The 23,674-nt window shown below is 45.1% G+C and overlaps 1 protein-coding gene across 5 annotated transcripts in view; it reads left to right on the top strand.

The window, feature by feature from the left end:
- Positions 1-17,193, top strand: part of MRAS (muscle RAS oncogene homolog) — a 174,267-nt gene extending 157,074 nt beyond the window's left edge. For all 5 annotated transcript variants that reach the window (XM_069616762.1, XM_069616761.1, XM_069616760.1 and 2 more), the window contains 2 exons: positions 1,161-1,240; positions 16,226-17,193. In XM_069616762.1, the coding sequence (XP_069472863.1) occupies positions 1,161-1,240; positions 16,226-16,325 (180 nt within the window). In that variant the 3' untranslated portion in view covers positions 16,326-17,193. The remainder of the gene's footprint in view (positions 1-1,160; positions 1,241-16,225) is intronic.
- The last annotated feature ends 6,481 nt before the right edge of the window (positions 17,194-23,674 follow it).

Genomic DNA, 23,674 nt, shown 5'->3' with positions numbered 1-23,674 from the left:
TTGCTTTCACTGGCGTAGTGCTCCAAACTGTGGTTTGCTCACACTTGAAAGGGCCTAGGCACGAAATACACTCCCCCCTGAGCGGTCTTTAGGAGTGAATTATTTTTTTTTCTCCATATTCTTCCAGGTACACATGGAAGGTTCCAGACTGATGACCCTGAGACTGTAGGACTTTAACAGCAGAGAAAGTACAACCTAGAAGCTGTGCAGGCTTCCCTAAACTCTAACCCTGAGAAGGCACTTCAAAGCCAACCAGTTCCAAAACAGGTGGATTGTCGGAGCCATCGGACAGAGCTTCCAAGGCACGCTGGATAGTGACCCACCTCAAATCCTGGGTGTAGTCTTTCCAGCCCTCAACCAGCCGCACTTAGCTCGTGCCTGTACTCCTGACATCACCATGCATACCCATTTTTTAAATTAAACCTCAAAAGCGTGTACAGAGGGTTACATTTTACGATTGAGAAGAATTAATCCCATCCTGCCAAACCCCACCTACTCTTGAATTCTGCAGAATGCACATTTCACCCATAATCCCTTTTACATCACCCGGTGGGCTCACAAGCTCATTGCACATGAGTAAAGCAAAATGTGCTCTGAAGTACTCCTTAGGCCCACCTAGCAAAGAAACCCAACTTAAAAACATACTAAAGGAGGGTAGTTGTAGTGTCATATTCGTAGAACCGTTTGGACTGTGTGCTGAGACTCCGGATATGTGTACAGTGATTGCAATTCTTCATATGTGTGATCATCCAGTAAAAAGTCGATGAGCTCTGTATTTTTACGTGCCTTTTCTCTATCAACTGTTCTTGCATTTGTTGCAGCCTGTGTCTTCTGGCAAATAGCGTAGTCACCCCACCAGGGTGTGAGGATTGCAGGGTCTATCAAGTTTTCAAGGGCAATTAGCATGCTTTTGAAGTTCTTAATGCTGGTGCCTCTCAAAATGGCTTGCATGTATATCATAAAGGGGGCAAGGGGCTGTGGCGTGCACAAGATTTCTATGCAGATCTCTGTACCCGGTTGATCTCATGTTTATTGTATAATGACGTCTTTGGGGGTTTGGCCAACAGTGGCTCTGTTACACTTTCTGATTCCAATCCAATCGAAGTACAAGTGGACCAACAAACCATCACCTCTGAACACTGTGTGCTCTTGCTTTTCAGATTCCGTACATAGAAACCAGTGCCAAAGACCCACCTTTGAATGTCGACAAAGCATTCCATGACCTCGTCCGAGTGATCCGGTGAGTACTGCCACACGTTCCCAATAGATGAATTCAGGAGGCGCGAGAGGGGAGAATGCGCATTCTCGAGCTAACGCCTCTTGCCCTCTTCTTCCAAAGTACGATCACATTTCCATTCACATGTTGTAGGTCATGTGCCCAAAATGTCCCAAGCATTGTGGCTAAGCAGCAGCTAAAGTTCTGGGTTGGGTCGTATCTTCAGCCGAGTTCACAATTTCAAACATGTGTATGAATAGGGGCATATGCTGTGGGACCATGGCTCGCATGCAGCGGAATGATGTTAAGCAGGAGTAGAAAATAGCACACAATTGAGGTTAGGGAAGGCGGGCTCAGTGTTGGGTGACTATAAGTATAGATTAATTTATTTCCAGAAATATCGGATGTAGGGGTCGTGTTTGATGCAGATTGGTAGGCTGTTGCACATTCTGGGTGCATAGGAGGAGAAGGCATGATATGATGATATGATAGGTTATTTATAGCGCGCTTAATACCCAGAGGTTTATATGTGCGGAATCAAACCTGTGTTGCTCTGTGTCGTCTTACTTCGAAGGCGTGCATGTTGCCCCTGAGCTATCCTCCCGAGACTACTCTTGGCTTTTCTTTTTTTTATTTTTTTGCTTCCCTTCAATTCACAGTATCAAGTTTGGAGGATTGTTGGCTTCAGGTAATGTAAATGTAGGCTTCTTGATATCTTGTGTCTCTCGGCCATGTCGGGTGGGGTGCTGGAAAGGATTGTTTTGAAGATAAGTCAGGCTTTATTGAAATGGTGTCTGCTTTATGTGGGAGAAAGTGTCGCTTTTTGTTCTGGTGACAAGCTGTGCAGCTACATGGTGGGTGGCTTCCAGATGGGCCAGAGTGACCACTGAGATCCCTGTGAAGAGGGCGTCACACTGTCTGTGTAGAAGAACAACCCGAGGCCTAGAGGACGGTGGATATGAACTTTGCAACAGGGTGGAACACTTGATTTTGAGAGGGTGGGAGCTGTTACCGTGCATCAGTTTGACTTTTCTTTGTGACATGGGTAAGCAGTGAGAATTTGCTTCAGGATCCAGTATGGACGAGCATCTGTCTAGCTGCATTTCTGTGAGCCTTGTTCGGCATTTACCTTGCTTGAGAGGTTTGCGGAAGGAGGATGCATTCAGGTATGGTTAGTGTTAGAGGTAGCGTAGAATCTTGACAGCCCTGCTTGAATGTTAGTGTTTGAGGTGATTGATGTTGTTGACGTAGATATTTAGGCACAGGTGGGTGTCGTCTGCATGTTGATGGTTTACGATATTGACATTGGTGAGGAGTTCCCAGAAAGCTCAAGGTAGAAATTGACGATAATGGGTGAGACTGCGGATCTAGGGGGCATGTCACTGGTGATGGAATGATGATGCGATCAATAGGTGCCCCTCTGTGGAAGCTACGCTTAGTTGAGCAGTCTGTGTGGAACTTGTGATGTACTGATTCTTCGACCCCTATAAATGCTGAAATGATAACCTCATCATACTTGCAGAAAAATGCGAACTTGCCGTCAAGCAAACTGCATCCAGCCAGGAGCTGCACTGTTAAAAAAAAAAAAAACAGAAACCAGTGTCCAAAACCACCATTAGGTGCTTTTAGCATTCAGTGTCATGCTCTGAAATTCAACAAAACTCACCTGTATGGCATTCCATCAACCCATAACCATCACGCTTTTGGTAACCAACAACTTCGAGCTGGTTAGCAGCTTAAGATATACCCACCCGTATTCTTCACCTCTCTTTCATACTCAGCTTGTTCCCTTCTAGCTTTTAATGGCCGGGAAGATAGCTCAGGGGCAACGCGTTTGCCTTGGATAAGCATGTTATATGTTATGTTGATTTATACCGCACACTGCTACCACCCAGGGGCAGTCTACAGGTGCTCATATAAAACATTAATCAATTAAGGTTTTACCGTCTTGACTTTTTTGAACATTGTGAGCATGCAGACAGACTACACCATACACTGAGTACACAACTGATCTAATGGGCTATGCCCTGTGTTGTGTGTATTCTGTTTAACTATGCTTGTAACATTGATTGCATGTACAGCATCTTATAGCCCCATTACAACTCCCCCCGCTCCCTCAAAAATGATGCATATTGTCTTCTTATCATTGGTGGAGAACCGGCCATGAGAGAAGGATTGTGACTGGAGCATTGCTTGCAGTGCGTGTATATTGGACCTCTGGCTTGAGTTTCTGGTGAACACCAGCAGTTCAGTCTCTGGATGTAGTCCCACTCTCCGGGCATTGTAGCCGCCTAAATGGTGGACTACTTTCTGAATTAAAACTCTTGGGCAAGTTGGTGCAGAGCTGAGCAGCAGGGCCTCTGTGGCTAGAGCTTGTCTGATTGTTTATGACCTAGGCTTTTGGATTGTCCTTTTTCCTGGCTGACTGCTCGAGCACCGGGCGAAGGAAGCCGTCTTATCCTTCTAGGACAACCGAGCCAGGTGCATTCATCACAGCAGAGGTTCCGCGCATATCACAAGTAGCCAAATGCCACTGTCTTCTTTACCTGCATTTGAGCACACAACTAAGCTCACCTCGAGCACATATGGAAATTATATTTTGTGTGTTCCCGAAGGAGTCCCCTTTGGTGCCTGAGCCAACACAAGGAGGACATTGCCGCATTTTCCAAGAACCTGGAAAGCCAAAAGGGCTTTTTGCCTCTTTTACAGGACTAGTCGCACCACAACCATGTAGTCTGCATCGAGAGATATCCACTCTTCAAGTGGCAGATTTAACAGAGCAGGCCAACAGCAGGGCCTTCAGAGCCTGATTCATGGAACGTTTTCCTATGGGATTTCGCCATTATAAAACACTTCCATGAATCAGGCCCTCAGTCTCTAGTTGGTGCTGAGAGCTAGTTTAAAGGAAGATATTATATTTCTTTCAGAGCCCAATATCGGATATTCTTGAAGTCTTTTGGAGCCCATAAAATGGTTGCCCAGTTCTTCTGGATCCAACAAATTGAGATTGTCTTTCCTGAACCATCATCCTACAAGAAAATGGGGGGTCGGGAATTGTTCATGACCTAATCAATTAAAGGCCCCAATCATGGATTCACCAAATCCTAAACCAGGGAATTTGGTACCCGGCCCAAACATACTCACCTATGAAAAAGGTAAATGGAAATGACGACAGTGACGGGGTCTTTAGTTGCAAAGACTCTGTTGGGGCTGTGAAACTCAGATCTCATTCAGATTCTTGGCCAAACTGTGGGCAAAGATACTGTGGAAGTAAGAGGGCTGCTGCCTAAAAGATTGCTCAGCATTTCTACACTTCTTCCACACAGATGTTCTCCTGGAAAACAAAGCCATGGCTAAGCCATAGAGCAGTGGTCTGCAACCTTTGGCTCTCCAAATGTTTTGCACCACGGCTCCCATGATCCCTCACCATTGACTTTGCTGGCCATGGCTGATGGGATTTGTAGTCCAAAACATCTGACGACCAAAAGGTTTGCAGACCTCTTCCCTAAAATCCCACATGATACCTGAGGTGTACATCTGCCGGCCCTGCAGCTTGCTTGGAGAACACCTTTGAACTAAGGGGATAAAAGGGCCGTGCCTCACTCTAAAGAGGATGCCTTCACTGAAGGCTAACAACCACAGGGAATACGTATTTCTTGCAAGAAATCAGCTAAAGTATTAATATTTGTATTAAATTGAATACATATTCTAAGGGTTTGGTGTAATGAAAAACAATACCCGTGTGCTGTTTCAATTGTCCCCTGAGAAACTACAGGCTTTTCTATGTACCTGCTGCTTCGGCAGTGTGAAGCCAGCATTTGAACATATCACACTTCATCACAATTAGAAACACATCCTAAATACACTGGTAGGCAGAAAAAGAAAAAATCACCCCTTTCTTTCTTTCAATGGATCTGCCAGGGTGTCCATGTTTACCAGTGGTGGAGCAAGCGCTGACTTTAGGCCTGGGGCAGACATCAGACTTCTCTCCAGATAAAATGTTCCTCGGTCTTGTCTGTGAGGAGGAATTGCTGCTGTGTAATTATAGACCACTTATCTTGTTGCGGTGGAGCAAAGTCATTTTAAACTCCCCCACTGCAGTCTGTCAACCTCAAAAACAATACATTCAGCACTGGTGCGCTGGAAGGGCCGTGCCAGCGGGAGGAGGAGTACAACTCTCGCACAAGATGTGCTTGTCTTGTTATCTGGAAAAATCGCATAACTCGAATCCTAAGCATACTGTAGAATATTTCTTAAAGTGAGAGGGGGTGGGGGAGCGTGAGTTCCACAAATTAGCAGAATTCTGTCAATACTGTCCAATCTGGTATGTTTGGCTCGCGCTTTCAGGGTAAAATGTGATATGAACGCCATTCCTGCCACCCGCCTACAATCAACACATTAAGGAACCACCCTTCAGCACATTTAAAGGCACAGCACATCAATTCGCATCTAGCCGAACAACACAGCCAAGAAATCCCAGAATCAAGCACTGATTCTCACGCTAATCCCAGATTTGGCGGAAAGTTGTCGAATTGACCCCAATTCTCACAGAACTCCATGCCATTCTGCAATATCCTGCACTGAAGAAACATTTGTTGATTGTCGCATGAATTTGTCAAGGATTCACTCCAGCATCTTTGATGATCCAAGAAAAGGTTCTGGTAGAACAGGCTGGCAGCACAGCTCACATAAGTATGACGGTTCTGATTGTCTGCTGGGATAGGTCGTTTCTTGATTTGACTTGATTTCGTGGGAGTGACGATCTGACCATTCCGCCGTTCATATTTGTAGAATTATTTGTCTTAAAATAGCTGCGTTCATACTTCCACCTCCATTAAAACCTCCTACTTAGGTGAGGGAATTGGACCTACCCAGCGAGGGGCAGGGCATAAGGCACCCGAGTACCTAAGCAGTAACCCCACACTGCAGTAATGCCTGCCTGGAAGATTTATTTCCTTTAAAAATGCCCCCTCCGACACAAAACAGAGGGCAGGGAGAGAACCCATAAAGATTGACGACTAGTTGTAAGTCACTCCCTTTCACATATCTTCTAATGACCTTAATGTCATAAATAATTGAAGCAACTTGGAACAACACATACTATCTCCTGTCTGTCTGTCTGTAGAAAAATCTTTATTAAGAAGGATTCATGGTTCATTTAACATTCTCAAAGCTGTTAAAAAATGGATCCATAAATAAGAGGCTGACTCATGAACTTATAAAAGACTTCTATGTTGTCACATTTCCAGTTATTTCTATGAGTTTTTTGCCGAAAGCTTTTTTTCTCCCAAAAAAACAATCACTTTTTTATGTATTTGTGGGGGTCCTCCCTCCTACCATGCACTCCCTATTCCCCACCCCACCCCTACTCCTTATATCCCCTTACTCAACTATCTATATTTTTTGATGAATTTCTTCATTGAAAAATGTTCAGCAATTAACTCATCGAAAAATATACTGCCGATGTAACAACGTTGTACCCATAAAAAGATGTCTCCGACCTTACAGTACCTACTACCCTATGCTAAAACACCAGATCCGGCCCCTATGGGATGAATTACACTCACCTTTTTTGCTTAGTAAGTAACTTTCTTCATCAGCCCTTCTACCACTCAGTATGATATATGATATGGCATTTATAACGCGCCTATATACAAGTGTTTCAAGGCGCGATGAGGCAAGAGAGGGGGAACAGAGGGAAGACAGAGACGGCGATCTCACTAGGCCAGGTGACATTGAGATCGCGCAAGTGCAGGCAAGGGGAGGAAGGGGAGAAGTGCAGGGGGAGGGGGCAGTGCAGTGCATAGAATAAACAGTAAAATAAATAAGACAATAAAAAGTGCGGCCAGCTGGTGGCAAGTGCAAGGGTAAGTGCAGACATCAGGTGTCAAGTTCTAGTAGGGGGCTGTAGGGATTCAGAACAGTCCTTGAGTGCAAAGGTTGCGAGGGAGGCAGTCCAGGTGTGCAACTGGCGGGGAGGGGACTTGGGCCCTAGAACACAGGGTTGCCAGGTAACCATTGCAGTACCCCATAGGCAGGCCATACCCCACAGCTCTCCTGCACAAAGTACCTCCCAGGGCAATACCCCGGCAAGTCCACAGTTATTCTTCCTCTTGCATGGTTTACTTTAGGGCTTGTTGGCCACACCATTCAGTGTGGCTGTTGTCTAGCCATTCAACAAGACTGTAATTGTATGGGTTGAGGCCACCTTGCACACCTAGGGGGTGTGAGCCCAGGAGTCTATACATTGGCGGGAGCCCTAAACACCTGACATGTCTTAAGATCTTTCCTTAAATGAAACCAGTGTGCTCGCATCCATCTGAAGATACCTTCTCCCCAAAACCCCAACTGACAGATCTTAACTGTAAAAACTGTCAGCATGTCATTCTGTCAGTGGTCCAGTGAACAGTCACTCCTCTGTCCTCTAGCAATTGGGTCCTCACCTATTCCAATGTACACCATAATGGCCCATAAGGTGAGGCTCCTTTCACCTCAGTCAAGGCAGGATCCTATTGATGTCACAGGTGTGATGTCATTCACCCAGGCACCTGACAAGCGGAAAGTTTAACCCCCTGTCACCCAGTCCAGATCTTACCCTTTTTTCACTGTTCATACAGAAAAGGCAAGGATGTGGCTGTTCCCAAAATAACAAAGGGGGTGGGGCTAGCGGTAACTAAGTGCATTTCCACACTGCAAGGTAGAGTTCGCAAAAGCAAATTCCTTCACTGCGAAAAGGTCGAACATTTGAATTTACTGGGTTGTTTTGTGCAAAACATTAGATTAAGGTGAACATTACTTAAACTTTGTTATGCCTCATCAGTTTTCCATTTCCTGACTGACTCCACAATCTGTCCCAAGAATGCCCAAAAATGATGCCTTACTCTTCCCCATGGGAATTTGGTATATTTCACATATTTTCCTGTCTGAAGATCATGCACTCTCTTGCTGGAAAAAAAAGATCTTTTCGTAACACCTATGAATTCTCTACAAAGCTGCAGCATCAAATGCAGTCTAAAGGAATATTTACCGCAGAGAGCTTGCAGTATCACACTCTTCCTGGTCTAGATGTACTCCACTTTTAGTACTGACAAACCTTTACACAGTGAGATCACATTTCACTTTGGTGAGCAGGAGGTAACTGGGAGCTAGTACCTAGCGAGTTGTAAATCTAACTTCTATGTGAGATATAAACGATATCCCTTTGCCCATTATATATCACCAATTATGGTTTAAATGTCTTCTTGGTGTGTCCTAATATTCCTTTGGCTACATCCCCAAAAACACAGCGAAAATGTCAGATAGGTTGGATTGTATAGCATCGGCTGATGAGGGGAGTCAAAAGTTGCTCCTTGCAAACGTTGATGTCAAGCTTGCCAAGCTCTTTTAGGCTTCAAGCAGGAACTAAATGTCTCCCAGCTCCTGGCAATTTCGAACCCTGCCCTGGAGTGTTGACATCTCCATGCTCTAAACAGGAGCAATCGGCAACCAAAAGTGCAGAAAGAGGCTTGAAAACATTTTCACTGAACATTTGAATTGCCCAAAATGTATTAAACGGGTAGTATGCAATTTCACAGCTTATGGTCAAATGTAGACAGCCGAAAGACCGATATCAAAATCGGGCCCAGATTGTACAAGAAACTACATCAGTGCATCTTTGGGGCGGTGGTCAGAGAAACACTCTGTCCCATAGTGTTCTTTGGAGATTTTAATATGGACTTCAACGATTGCCATGGCTCACGTCACTGCTCGTACACAACTCCCTAGCCGCAGCTTGGTTCAATTTTCTAAAGGCTAGCCTGACTCATATTTAACATACGTACGTGATACTTGGTCTTTTTTCAGAATGTTCACCTACCAGATCCTTCCATATTATTCATTGACTGATCGCACCACACAGCTATACTTTTCTGTTTGACGATACTCCAGTCTAGTCCATAGTTTAATGACACAGAAAAAAATGAATATAGTTCTGACAAATGATAGCTTTCAGCTAAGACTCTGTGCCCTCATCATACCAACCCAGATGCCGCTTTCTAGCATGATGCCCATGTTGATATCATTGTCTCCTCTTATAATGAGTTCATGTCTCGAACCACTGAGTACATTGCACTACTAAAGATGAAATATAAATAAACTCAAATCTCTGGGGAACAGCTTATATCCCTCCAAACATGCTCGGCTCAAAGCTTCCCTAAGGGATCAAGACTGGAATTGGAAGAAGAGACCTGAACTAGTTGTATGTAGATCATTGAGGCTTGTAAGAGCTTAGCTTGTCTTAAACTTCCATTACTTGCTAAAGAGGGAGCTCCCCCTGACCCGCTCCGCCGGTTAATAATGTCATTTAGTATATTTATCTAGTAGTGCTCTTTAGTTTGAATCACCTGTTACCTAGGTTAATGTGACCTTTGTAAGTCACCTGTTTTCTTTTATATATTTTTTCTGTTTCTTTTGTCCCTTGTATATGTCCCACATTTTTACACCCTCATAAACTAGCTCATCACTTGTTCTCATCTTTGTGTTACTATACAGACAACCTTCCTGTGGATGCCTCTGCATCTGTAAATGCGTTATTGTATGTCATTTCTGATCGAAATTGACATCCCTGTTCTTCAAATAAATACAAATACAAATCTCATTAAAAGTGGGTCCTTCTGGAAGGAAAAAGGAGTCACTGTGCTTCACAATTCGAATCTGCGTCCAACTCTAGAAAGGAGCACTTTAAAATCATAAAAGGATTAAGTAAACCTGGCCGGATTATTTCACCCCTGCCCTCTTTGCAATCTTTCCTTTGAGATAAAATCAATAATATCAAATATGTCTTCACCCTGTTATCCAGCCCCCCCTGATTATTCTGTGAATGTACTGTCTTCTCTGGACATACCACTATCAGCATCTTTAAATTCTTCATGATGTCAAGATGATGAATTTTAGCCCACTTCCATTCTCACTTCTAAGCCTGAAGCCAGAAAGTTGTCCAGTTGACCCAAGTCCTTCATACATTGTTATGGACCGTGCTGACACTTTAAGCACTAAGATCAACTTTTTTGCAACACAAATCGTTTAGGGACGGTCATGTCCCAGATACACATAAACGAGCTTGGATCACTCCTCAACCAAAGTAGCCCTCCTTGAAACCTGAGAGCTACTTTATGTATCACCCATCTCTAATACCCTATTTTCTAAGTTTGTGATCTGGTTGCATCTTCCCAATTAAAGGCCTTTTTTAGAAAAGCACCCGTTTCTGGGTGACTATCAATCAAGCTTCCACATGGGAAGAGCTATAGGGCTTGCCCGACTGGGCTTAAAGGATTCCCGCAGATTATGGTAATTAGCCAGGTTGCTTCATGACTTGTCATCAGCACTCAATACCAATGATCATGCTCTGTTATGCCATCGCTTCAGAGATATTGCTTCAGAATCCATGAATGCTGATCATGGCTCTCATCCTTTCTTCAGCCACAGAACAATGCGTGTAATAACTAGCGATCACATTTCACATGTAGATATGGTAAACTGTGGAGTACTTCAGGGCTCTTGTATCGTCCCAGTCCTCTTCAATTTATCCATAAACCCACTACCTGATCCCTCACTAGATCTAGGTGCTACCTTCCAGAACTATGCGGACAATACCCAAAACATCTTCTGTCTAGACGATGACTACCAGCCCAGTATCTTGCATATTCAGACCTTTTCCAGGAGTGTGAAGGAAGGAAGGAAGTCTAAGAATCAGCTAGTGTTAAATGAGGGGAAGAGAGAGGGTTTACTGGTGCCCAGCCTCATCGGCTTCAGAAAACTAGAAAATATATGTAGAATTCACTCTGGCGGGGCATATTATTAAGATTAAATCCCGGATAAAAACCATAGGTGTTATTTTTGCCTGAACACTGTCCATGATTCCTCAAGTCAACCTAGTTTTAAGTTTAACTAGTTTCCACTTAATGCTACTCAGACAGATTGGACTTGTCCTTTCAGAAACACACTGTGCGACTATAGCCAGAGCCATCAATGTCCCCAAACTGGAAAATTGCAATGCCTTGTATGCAGGTGCCGCTGATTCTACCTTTCACCAGCGGCAGATTGCAGAATACAGCTGCTCGGATCGTTACAAACACCCCACGCCCAGCTCACGTCACCCATGTTGTGAGAAGGCTTCACTGGTTACCTGCAACGGAGCTTCTAATGTTGGCTCGTAACATTCTTTATGACGAGCTCCTTGTTTTCTTAAACATCATGTTAGGTGGCACAAATCCTCCCTGCCTCAAAGATTGGCTACCAGGCAAATCATGGTCATCAGCCGATTCAAACACTCCAACGCAGGGTTGTCCAACACCAGGCCTCGAGGGCCAGAACCCTGAGGGGTTTTAATGATATCCTTCATTAATAATAATGTGAACAAATGTGCATGCATTTAGAATCATTGTGTGCAAATCTATCTCATGACTATTATTCTGGGGTATCCTGAAAATCTGATATGTTTCCAGCCCTTGACGCCTGGAGTTGGATATCTTTGTTGTAAAAAGCCATGGGTAGGTTAAGCATGATTCTGGCAGCTTAATACCGGAATGCTCTGCCAATAGAGATTGGCAATGCCAGTAACTTATTTGCGTTTAGGGAAAAAGTGAAGACACCTCTTTCTAATCCGCTTCTGTATCGCTTCTTGTTTCCAAGGCGTGGGCACTTACATTCTCGTGCGGTCAGAGTGCCTGGATCCATAGTATGAAAGTGGAAGGTGTTCAGTTTGATGCCCCCGGCATGATATTTCCAAGAAAGCTACTGCAACGCTTTTTTGTGCTTATCCCTGGGAGTTCTGAGCTGTGCTATGATGGCACCAAATGCAGGAGTCATTTAACATAATGATGATGATCTTGCTATCAGAGGCTGTTGCTTTAACAGCATTAAACTTAATTCCCTCCGGCATCTCGTGTTTTTAATTGCTCCATTTGCATTCATCGAGTGGGATGCAGCCATCATCCGCCTCCCCAGAGACCGTGTGTCGCCTTCTTAAGAAGCGCTGCTTGCCTTGGCTCCATGCCCAGGCAAGCTGTCTCTTTCTGGCTTCCTCTTCCCTGGATTCACAGGGCAGCATGTTCGAGGGCTCGGATTGAGTCGTTTAAAGGGGAACATTCGAAACACACATGTCAACATGTGCAGGAATCCTTGCTCCTGCGCGGCCCCCGTAACATTCCTCGCCTGTGCCACAAAAACAGGGAGCAACTGGGTGTCATCTGATCTTGCTGAATGGTGGAGTTTGAAACTTTCATTTGCTGTTGCCCACAGGGGCCACTCTAAATTAAGCACAGGTGCTTTATGAAGGCCTGCTTGCATGGAGTAGAGAGATTTACAAATGATGGTTATGGCGACCAGGATGTACTGTCTGCTCATTCTCCGATTGCAACCATCACTATCACCTTAGCCACCGGCTGCGTTCCACATCGGCTAATCTGCTCATCGTGCCTCCCTATCGACGCACTCGGATAGGAGGCCAGGCTTTTTCTATAGCAGCCGCTATATTATGGAATTAACTGCCGTTATCCATAAAGAACCTCTACAACCATCTAGCCTTTAGAAAAGCCGTAAAGACTCTTCTCTTCTAGGCAGCATTGGCTGCCTGGTCTTTTGACTTTTTCGTGTGGATGCTCGCCCGACTCTCTAGCGCCAAGATACCTTAGGGTGGCCATGCGCTCAAAAAATATCCCTAACATAACATAACCAAATGCGCCCCCGTGGGATTTTCAATCCTGCTTATTCGTCTCCCATGTTGTTTTAATCTGGTACATTATGCAGACATGGTGGCCATTTAATTCTTTAATCACATGATATTTTAATGAAGGCCTGGTCAGGCCTCCCCTATCACCTCACAAACCAAATAGTCCAGAGTTGCACGCAATACCTGCCAATTTACTGCAATGCGTTTTTGCCACAATGCTGTGGTACCACAGACTCTGTGGGTACCACAACAGCAGGGTGTTGTTGAGAAGGTAGAGTAAGTGGGCGGCACGGGGGCCTCCCCAGCTTTAGGGACGACCCATAAAACCAACAAAATATCAAGGATTGAACCGAGGAACTGCCTTTATTTGCAGGGAGAGGGAGCGGGAAACATCATCCCATCACAGAAGAAGTCCATAGGAGTAGGAGCATGCGGCCCAGCGGAACAAATTCTGCAACCAACCCCTCTTTCCTTTCTCTTTTGCTTGTTGTACCCTGACAGGAATGTCACTTGTGGCTCGGTTTGAAGAGGTCTGTGGGAAGCAACTTTGGGCCAGGTATTGTGCCGTTGTTAGGTTTTTGCTTGCCCATTTGATGGTGGCCTTGTGTTCTTGCTCTTGAAAGATGTTATATTTAGAGAGCTTTGGCTCATTCATTGGGTGGCCTGGCACTCGAGTATGTCCTACTAAAAGGTCAACAAAGAGCCTAGTAAAGGGGCTTATCCAGGCTACTTCACGGGCTGTTGTGTCTGTTGCATCAGTATTTCCTTATACCTTTGACCACTGGTTGCCAAACGGTCCGCATTTTTCTCTGCTGCAGTCTTTCTGAACAACTCCCTTTTTAATGTTCAAAAAGTATATTCTTTCACTTTACTGAAGTTGGAGGGTACCCCCTTATCATCAGGATATCTGTGTGCCCCTCAACATCTTTCAGTGCCTCCTGTCATTTGCGTTCCACGTCTGTACATTTAGTCATACGTTCACCCGAGTAGCTGTGGAGCTCATATCTTTGCTGAGGTTCCTTAATCTCCATGGATTTAAGCAGTCAGTTCATGGTAGATGTCTAGTGGTTGGGCTGGATCAGGTTTTTGTCTTTTGTAGATCGGCTTATTTTGCTTGACATTCTGAATGGTAGCTAGCCATTTCGTAAGGCCCAGGAACCAATGTGAGATTTCCCCATTTCATCTTACCCTTACTATGTTATACGCTGTAACCAAGCTCTTTTTCATCAAAATGGAGGTCAATTTGCCCTGTCAAGGCTCTTGGCTGCTCTGTCCACTGAGTTGTGTTTATCTTGGGGTCCCTTATATATGCCAATCCACTCTGCTGTCAATGAACCCATGCACGGCAGGCACAGTGGCAAACACGAACCACAGCCACGGTTGCGGAAAATGTTCACCAGCCAACTGGTGAAGCTACTTCGTTCAACAAGGAGTGGAATCCACCAATGATCTTTCTTGGTGGTTGTGTCAGTGTAGGAATAATTGCCACCCTGTGCCCAGTGACATTTTGCTGTCCAAGCCCCTGGCAGTGGAGCCAAATAGGCCCCTGGTATTGGAATTGAAGTGCTTTTAGATACAGGAAGCTGTGATCTGTTATCACACGTTGGCCACCCGTTGAGAAGGTTGACGTGTACGTCGGTAGAGGATCCATTGTGTTTTGAGCTGAGACCGTTCCTGCACAGGGAAAGGGCAGAGCCAGTGATTTGCCTTTTGCATCTTAGGTGCAGTGGGATTGGGGCCTTGTGCACGATTGAAGGTCTCCTGCCCATTAACCAATTGTAGTCCTTAAAATTGAGCGAAGTTATTCATTTATGTTTTGGGTTCCTCAAGAAGGCATTTCTCAAAGAACTCGATTTGAAGCTCAAAATGCCTGGCAGTCCTTGGTGATCACTCAGTATCTAATATATGTTCTCTTAGGCAAAGGGGAAACTCTTAGACACTAGATTTTTGGTCCATCGTTAGGGAAAGGCTCTGTTTCTTTCAAAAATCTTTGGTGGGCTAACATTATTATGACGACTGGGGACTTGATTTTTGGAAGAACTGTTTGGCTGGACGTACAACTGCCATAGTGACATCTGTCGTTGGTTTTTTTATGCAATAATCTATGTGCATGTTTTAATTTTATTTTAATTGTACTTCTTTTTACTGATTATATATGCGACGTATTGGTTGAATTGAATAATATTGACGATTTTTTCTTATGGATGAATTCTAAGGTTTCTATCTATTTTATGGACAGATGAATTTTGATGTACTTGATATATTTTATGTACGAGTTTTTGTAAAGCTGTTTTCTAGTCAAAAGTTATTATTGAGCCAAGTTATGCATTTATTTGTTTTGGCTTCCTCAAGAAGGCATTTCTCAAAGAACGTAGTGATCACTCAGTAACTAATAAATGTTCTCAGAAGATTTTTTTTTAAAAAAACATGATATGCTGTACCTGCATCCGATGATTTCCCCATTTTTTGCATTGAGAAGCTGCCCGCAGTAGAAATACATTTTAGCTGCTGGTGGTTAATTACAGTTCCCATAAATGAAATGTTTGCTTCAAATGAGGAAGTCTGCCCAAAATAGAAAAATAGATGTTTCACACTGACTCTCCCCGCCTACAGAAGTAAACTCTCCCCAGTAGCTGTTGTCATTTCTAAGGTTCCAGGGAAAAGTCTGCACTGAGCGATGCAACTTGAGCAGGCACGTTTCCCCAGCTAGAGGCTCCATGTGGCTAGGAGGTACATCTGCTCTGACTGACATCTAGCGCTTCCGCTGTACTTTCCATACCCACACTCCACCCCCAGCTACCCGTCCCTGATACCGATTCCACTCTCTCCTTCTCGGCTGCTTTCTTTGGCATTCTTTTCAGGTTTTGACTATTAGGTGGTGCTTGAGCGCCACCTATAAACCACAAGTAATGCTTTGGATTACAGCTAGGAGGGTGATGACGTATGGTGAGGGGCACACAGCTGATGGGTGTTCTTTAGTTATGTGTCTGCCCATTGCCATGCGAATCCGAATGGCCATTCCCACCTACAACCCGCCCCTTCTCCTGCCAAAAGCACGTCCTCCTGGGTTTCTTTGCGCTAGCGTGTATCAAGTAATAACATCTAATGTTGACAGTCAACATTCTGTTGAGAGTTAATAGTGGCTACCAGCTTTCATGAATTGCCCCGAAATTATACTTTAACGACAGAGTAAATCGTTACATACATAAGTAAAGATGATGAAAACTGCATGGGTGGCCACTCAGTCGATATATACACAACGTGCACTATAAAACAATGTCTTTCTTTTTTTTTTTTTACAGACAACAGATTCCTGAGAGAAGCCAGAAGAAGAAGAAGAAATCCAAATGGCGCGGCGACCGGGCTCCAACTTCCCAAAGACTACAGTGTGCAATATTGTGACAGACCCCTGGGGCCTGCTAGTTGTTCTGCGCACGCGCTGAGGAGAACTGGTGACGCACACCGCCCTGACTGTAACGGCACTGAGCTGAGGGGAACTGGTGACGCACACCGCCCTGACTGTAACGGCACGGCAACACGTCGGTCGATGCCGTGGAGCTGTGCTGACCCGGGCAAGGCAGGCATACTTGAACAGGGGCCAAAGTTGCTTGGATTCAGGCTCGTTCGTGAGAAGTAAAATGTTTGTACTGGCTGCCAGGCCCAAGGGGGCTGTGTTACAGCTCAGGAAGGAGTAACTGCTCCCTTCGATGCCAGCGCCTGGCATTTCTCACACTCCTGACATTGGACGCGCCAATTCCGTATGCCAACATGCTCTCAGGTGGGCCAATTATGCAACACATAATGACGAAAGAAAAACCGCTCTGGGCCAACATTTTGGACCAGGGAGTGTATGGCACATGAAGAAAACAAAAAACAAAATGTACACACAAAAAGAGGCAGAGCCTGACTGAGGAGGCCTGTGACTGTAGAGGCCTGTTTGGGGAATGCCAACGCCAAGTTTCACTTGAAATGGATCTGTGTTATGGAAGACTAAATGATTTCCAGCTGCTCAGGGACTTCATAAATTGTGTCAAGCCCTGGAGGGCAGCCAAGAACTCGGCCCAAATGGACGAGAAGGGCAAACAAAAAGTGAAAATGATCTATTTGGTGGTTTCTTTCTTTTTTTTTACAGTTTGCTGGACTCGATGGTATTGGTTTTCCCGATCAGAAACCCGTTAAATGAACAACAGACTTGCAAGATCAATTATTTCTTTTTCCGAAAGTGTTAATTTATTTGTTGAAGAATAAACCTGGGACTCTGTCTTTTGGACGTTGTGTGCTGCTGTTGCTTTAGTTTTGTAGGGGGCATGTGTTATTTTGCGTGTGTTCCTGCTGCCGTCTTTAGTTTCTTTTGAGGGAGGACTTCCGTGTACACAGCATTTGGGCCAGGAGTCCCAAGGTTGGTTTGTATTAAATGAGGTTGAAATACTAGATTGGCAGTCGACAATTGAAGAGAGCTGGAGGGTAGGCCAGACTACAGGGCCACGATTTAAAAGTATTGCAATGTGGTCTGACGGTTACAATGCTGGTTTTGGAGCCAGGAAGTTGAGCTCAGTTGTCCCACTTGAGCAAATGCTGATATCCTCTACCAATGATATCATCTCGTTATTTGCAACACTTTCATGCAAGCGAGCACCACATTCTATAAAATGGGCCATGTTAATGTTCAATATGTCTCTGTGACGAAGAAGGGGGCTTCCTAACCTGCATGGATAGGAGGAGGTAACTATGGCTTTGGGACGAGGGCACTTGGGTTTTAATGACCACTTTTGACTAGATTACAAGGGAGTGTGCAGCCCCTCTACTGAGAACGAACATGGGTCAAATACCCTGTTTTATGGAATTTCTTCCACTCAGGAGGGTCTACAACCACGTTTTAGCTTACTACAGCCTTCACAGAAGAGAAATATCCATTTCACCCTAACCAAGGGTAATCCAGACGTGGTCCCCTTGCTTACTGTGCCTTAGAGAGGCTCAGCTTCACCACACTGAGGAGGCCCAACAAGGCCGAAACACGTGTCTGGGGTTGCTGATGGTACTCTTGTTCAGAGGAGATTTGCCTAGCATTTCGGTGCTGGACTGCCATTAGGCAGGACGAAGACTGATATGCAGGGATATTTCTACTCTATGAAGGGTGCAGTGAGCTAAAATGTGGTTGTAGACACTCCTGAGTGGAAGGAATTCCATAGAACAGGTGTATAGGCGCGTTATAAATGCCATATCATATATCAAATCATTTGACCGATGTGCGTTCTCAGTAGAGGGGCTCCCACACTCCTTTTCAATTCCACTTTCTCCAAGGCCTTAATTCCATTGCCTTTAAATTGGCAGTGATCGTTATATAAATCCTGATATATGGAACATATCTTGTGTGGTATGTTGTAACCAGTATTATCAGTTAAAATAATGGGAGTTTCTGCAGCATATAGGACTATGTCATAAGTTGCAATTTCCTAGTTGAAATGCTGTCATGTTTTTTGTATAAATATTTTTATTTCATTTCTAAAATGGGGGGTCCACCATGCCCTCTAATTTCTATTATTACAACCTCCTTCTTTCAAGGTGTTCTTTTGATTTTTTTGGGGGTGGGGGGAATAAACCATTAAAGAACCCTAGTAGTCTGTTGGCCTTCACAACTACTGATAGTTATAGTCAAGTTCCCCACTGTAATTGAAACTGCACATCCCACTCTGTGACTAATTTAGTGGATTCATCCCCCATGTCGCCAGAGGCTGGTGAGGGCTATGGGTGTCGCTTTCAGCCCTAAGGTGGCAGTGAAATGAACGGTGCACCAATGTTTATCGCCAATGTGGCACTGGTCCGACAGTCCTCGTTCAGCTCGCCTGGTGCCTCTTCATCAGGCAGGCTTTCAGTCTCATTTGGTTGGAGACTTCCCTGTGAGCATTCACTCCCTAAGCAGCCTGCACGCAGGCTTATCCTTCTCAGGGGTTTCTACCAGAGCTTTGTTTGTAATCAGCTTCCAGACTCCGTTCGCCAGCTGTGAGCATGAACAGCACAAAGCACAACACAAAGCAGTGTCAAGCGGTCTATCGGCAAGATCACGGCCAATGGCATGTAAAATGGGGCCGATTGGAAATCCAGGATTCAACACCACTCTCCAAGCACACCAGTCTCCTGAGCCCAACGGCGATGCAACCTCATTTCTCTTTGCGCCAGGATTGCTACGTGTACCCTGGGGTTGGCCGGCCCTTGCTCCCTACTCGGGCATCATACTGACACTGAGAAGACACCGCCAAAGAAAGCTAGGGAAGAATCTGGCCGTGCAGAAAGAGACAACATTCCTCCAATGCTGGTAGGCCACTCCATAGCTACTGCTGTTTGCTGCACACTACACTGAATTCTCAACACTTTGCGCTATCACGTGCCACGTGACTGCTCACCCTGCACTGTAGAGCAAAACTGTCCAATTTCCAAAGCTTGAGTGGCCAATGCACACATTCACCACCTGACACTTTCTCTCTGCATCCAAGAGGTACATTTATTGCAGTCCCACCTTGGCTTCTGATCGAGCATTCTGAGGGTTCTCCATGCATAGGATGGTAGTGAATAATAAGCAAACACCTGTGGTAACTGTTGATATCATGCACAAATCCTCGTCGGCCGGGTTACTTGTTCGGAGACCATGATTTGGAGGGTACGACGTCCATTCATCGCAGTGTTTTTTTTCGCTGCATTTTTCGCTGCAGATTTTTGACCGCAAAAACCCATTGAAAAATATGGGGAGGGTGGTGGGTAGAGGGATATAAGGTTTTCGGGTATTTCAGGACTAGATTCTAAATAGGTGGGAAGGGGATTTGGGGGTAACCCCCAACAAAAAACAAAAAAAACATTCGATGAGTTTTTGCAGCAAAGAAATCAGCAGCAAAAAATGCGGCTAAATAAAAATGGGTGATGGAATGACATGGGACCAATTTGGAGCTGTGCAACTCTGAATTAAGAAGAATTATTTGCATTTGCTGCAGGTGGTGTTACTGTCGTTCAGGGAATTGAATGTCATCAGTATCTGGTGGCCTTGGCATGGGTTCCTGTCTCACACATTTGCTCTTGTCCAGCCTGAATTCAGCTCAGCTCTGCTCTTGCTGAGAGGCTTGTGGCCTGCTGTAATTTTCCTAAACCATAACACAGTTCCTAAAGTGTTCATCCTATGCTATATTCCCCATAGGTTAGTCACACTTGGCTCTATCAGGTCCCATAGGTTCTCCTGCAGTTCCATTAGGTTATTCACATGTAAGCAGCTGCAAGCTTTACTCGGGATCTCTTGCTTCTTGCAGTTTCTGCGTTGCTGCGTTTAGCTAATGGCAAAATAATTAAAAGCAATAACAGAATGTATATGTATGTGTCCTCTAACTATAGAACTGTACGCTCATGTTCTTCATGTATTCGAGAGTGTGTTTGTGTCCCGATGTGCGGATGGCACGTGTGCTTCATGTCTAAAGCTGCTAAGTTGTGGTGTCTCTATTGACTTCAGCAACAAGGCTTCTCGACACTTTAATCAATACTGTCAATTGAGGACTCTTTAGTTGCAGCCTGGGGTCCCCCGTCCACTCTGGGGTAGACTTGTACCGCACCTGGCCTGTAGGCTGGCTGAGGGGACATCTCTCTACATACTTCTCAATCATTGGAGCACTAGGAGTTGGTCCGAAATAGTATGGACGATCTCGGTTTCTCCTTGCCTTCTTCCGCATTATGTATCTTTATAGGAGGGCGAGCAGGGGGTGAACTTCCCCATCCCTCTTCAAATCCATTACAGCAGCAGAAGCGCAGAATAATACTTTTGATCCAGATTTCACTATTACGCAACAATATATGCATACAAAGAAGCTAGTCCTTCATATATAAAATATGGTTTGTAACCTGAACACCAACTGCTTTATGGGTTCCACTGGATGCTTTAGTGACCGCAGGTCTCCTTCAAGCTTCCAAGTAGCTCAGTCGGTGTGAAGTGAAGGTCTATTTTAACACTGCAGGAAACAGGTTCAAGCCTTGGATGGGTCAATTGGGCCTTCCATCCTTCTGAGGTTGATAAATTGAGAATTTTGTATTTCTTTTCTTATTGTATTTGGTTTATTTCAAACCTTATACAAAACATGCAAGACGTTTTAATACATCACAATTCTTAATATTATACATTCATCACATACCACAAATCATTTGTATAAAAGAAGTAAATCCTAAAAGAGCAATTGGTAAAATCACAACCATTATCCTTAAAATCAGTTATTTCATCACATATCAAAAATCTCTAAAAACCACGTATTTACATATCAAAAATCTCTAATCACCCGAGTTCTAAGATTATCAATTCATAAATGTTCAATTAATTTCAATTTGGTTAAAAAGGTGAAGGTTCGCCCCTGCACGCTCACACCAGAAAAAATACGACCCACTAGGGAAAAAGGGCCAAGTCACAGCTTGCAAGAATAACAACTATTTGTTTCTACAGAATACAAGCCGGTCAAGTGGCACAGCGAGTAGAGCGCTCGCTTTGACATCCGTGCAGACGGGGCCAAACTCAGCCTTTCATCCTTCCGAGGTCGATAAATGAGCACCACACACCGTGGGTAATAATAAGCAGCGCTCAGATACCTGAGGGTTTGTAGCGCTATATAAAAGCCTAATTATTATTATTATTATTACAAATGCATGAGCAAAGAACTCTGCTGTCGCCGAATGTTCTGCCATATTGGGGATGTGCAGCAAACTAAAAGGACACCTGGCATCATCAACATCGTCACAACATACAGTAAAAACCCGAGAGGCTGGATGGTGCAACCCTATACATGGGCAGCCCACTCCATATGGGATAATAGGCCATTGGTCCCAGCTTCTTGTCCAACTCCGTCCACATGGTTACTGCTGGGCTTGTCATCCACAATAAAACAGGGCATAAAAAGCAATTACTTACTCCGAAAACAATTCTACTCTAGTAATGGTTCACCTGGCAGACACAGAGATGGGCCCAGCGGGAGAGCCAAGGTCATACCAACTTGCATACGTCACTCACTCCCAGATACACCAGCAGCCTCCAAGTTCCTCCACTCTCATTTTGAGCTATAATTTCATCCCTCCCTGGCACGTCTCAGCACAAATCATGTGACAGAAAAAGTGAAGACAAGATAGCCTTGCATTCTGATCTTTCTGATCGATCAGGGGTCTTACAGCTTTATGGTCGGCGGTCTGGGCCTCGCTGGCACCATGTTATGTGGGGGTCTTGCGATCAAAGCATAGGAGGGCTATGACTCTAACGTGTGGGGTATTGGCACTGAGGGGTCATGCTATCTTTATTGAGCAATGGTAACTAGCAAAAGGTGCTGTGCCCCTTTCTCATGGCCTTGCAGAGCACATTCTTTCCAGGGCGTGAAGGCCTACTGCCTCTGAGACAATGGGCCTCATTAGGACCCTGGCGGTGACGGTATGAACGGTGTCGGTAAGGCACTGGCACTGTTCATACGACCCGCCACATTACGAGTTTTGCTAGCGGGTTCCTGACAGCCCGCCAGTCCTACCTGGCAGGCTGTGCGGCACCCTCGAGCATAACTCGTAATTGCGCCGGCACCGTTATCAATGCAACCCTATGAGGAAGAATGGGGATCGGGAGCCCGGCAATAATGCCACCCGCGAATGGGCAATTACCGGCTCATTCATCTCGTAATGGGCCGGTTATTGCCCAATCGTGGGAGGCGGTGCCGGTAGCGAGCATGGCGGTAGCCGTGCCTGCCATACAGTCACGGCTACCGCCATGCTCGTAATGTGGCCCAATGGCAGGCATGGAACTCGTGGTGGGGCTTATGTCTGTGTAGGCCATGCAAAACTACTACTAACAAGTTTGGTGCGTTTCGCCGCACTTGGGCCTATGTTAAAAAAAGGCTGCCAACAACTAAGATGGCGTTTACGCTCGCCTCTACTACTAACAAGTTTGGTGCGTTTCGCCGCACTTAGGCCTATGTTAAAAAAAGGCTGCCAACAACTAAGATGGCGTTTACGCTCGCCACTACTATATAGCTCCTCATGCATGCCCTACTTGATCATACACTATCTTGTGTGCACACCTCTCTCCCCATTCTCCCTCGATGTGCGGTTTACAGTTTGTTTCTCATTCGGAATTACTTAGGGGGATGGGAAGACCCCGTCTCCTTCCCAACAAATTAGTAATGAGGTAAGTTCTCCGGATAAAGTATGTTCCAAAAATGTCAATGTTTTTAAGAAGTGCTAAATTGAGTATTAGTAAACTGGTTATCACAGCCCTTAGAATTGGGATGAATCTGGCATGAAGCGCTATAGAAACACCTTCTAATATTATTAGTGGTATAGAAACTGGGCTAACTTAAATAACCCTCATTCTAGCCACCATCAATTTATTAGGAAAGTATGGCCCATTCAGATAAAGGGGCCCTGGACAAACAAGTCATTGGGCCTCATTATAAATGTGGCGGTCACGGTATGAATGGTGCCGGTAAGGCACCGGCACCATTAATATCGGACCGCCGCATTACGAGTTCTGCTCGTGGGTTCCTGACAGGCCCCCAGGTCTTACCTGGTGGGCTGTGCGGCACCCGCGAGCAGAACTCGTAATGCCGCCGGCACCGCTATTAACGGTGCCAGCGCAGCCATGCTCCCCACCACCATTCTGCCCTGTTGGGCAGAATGGGCATCGGGAGCCCGGCAATACCGCCACCCGCGAATGGGCAATTACTGGCCCATTCATCTCATAATGGGCCGGTTATTGCCCA

This window comes from Ambystoma mexicanum, chromosome 9 (assembly GCF_040938575.1).
Source record: "Ambystoma mexicanum isolate Mex_15411 chromosome 9, UKY_AmexF1_1, whole genome shotgun sequence".
NCBI lineage: Eukaryota > Metazoa > Chordata > Amphibia > Caudata > Ambystomatidae > Ambystoma > Ambystoma mexicanum.
This window is presented reverse-complemented; position numbering and strand designations above follow the sequence as displayed.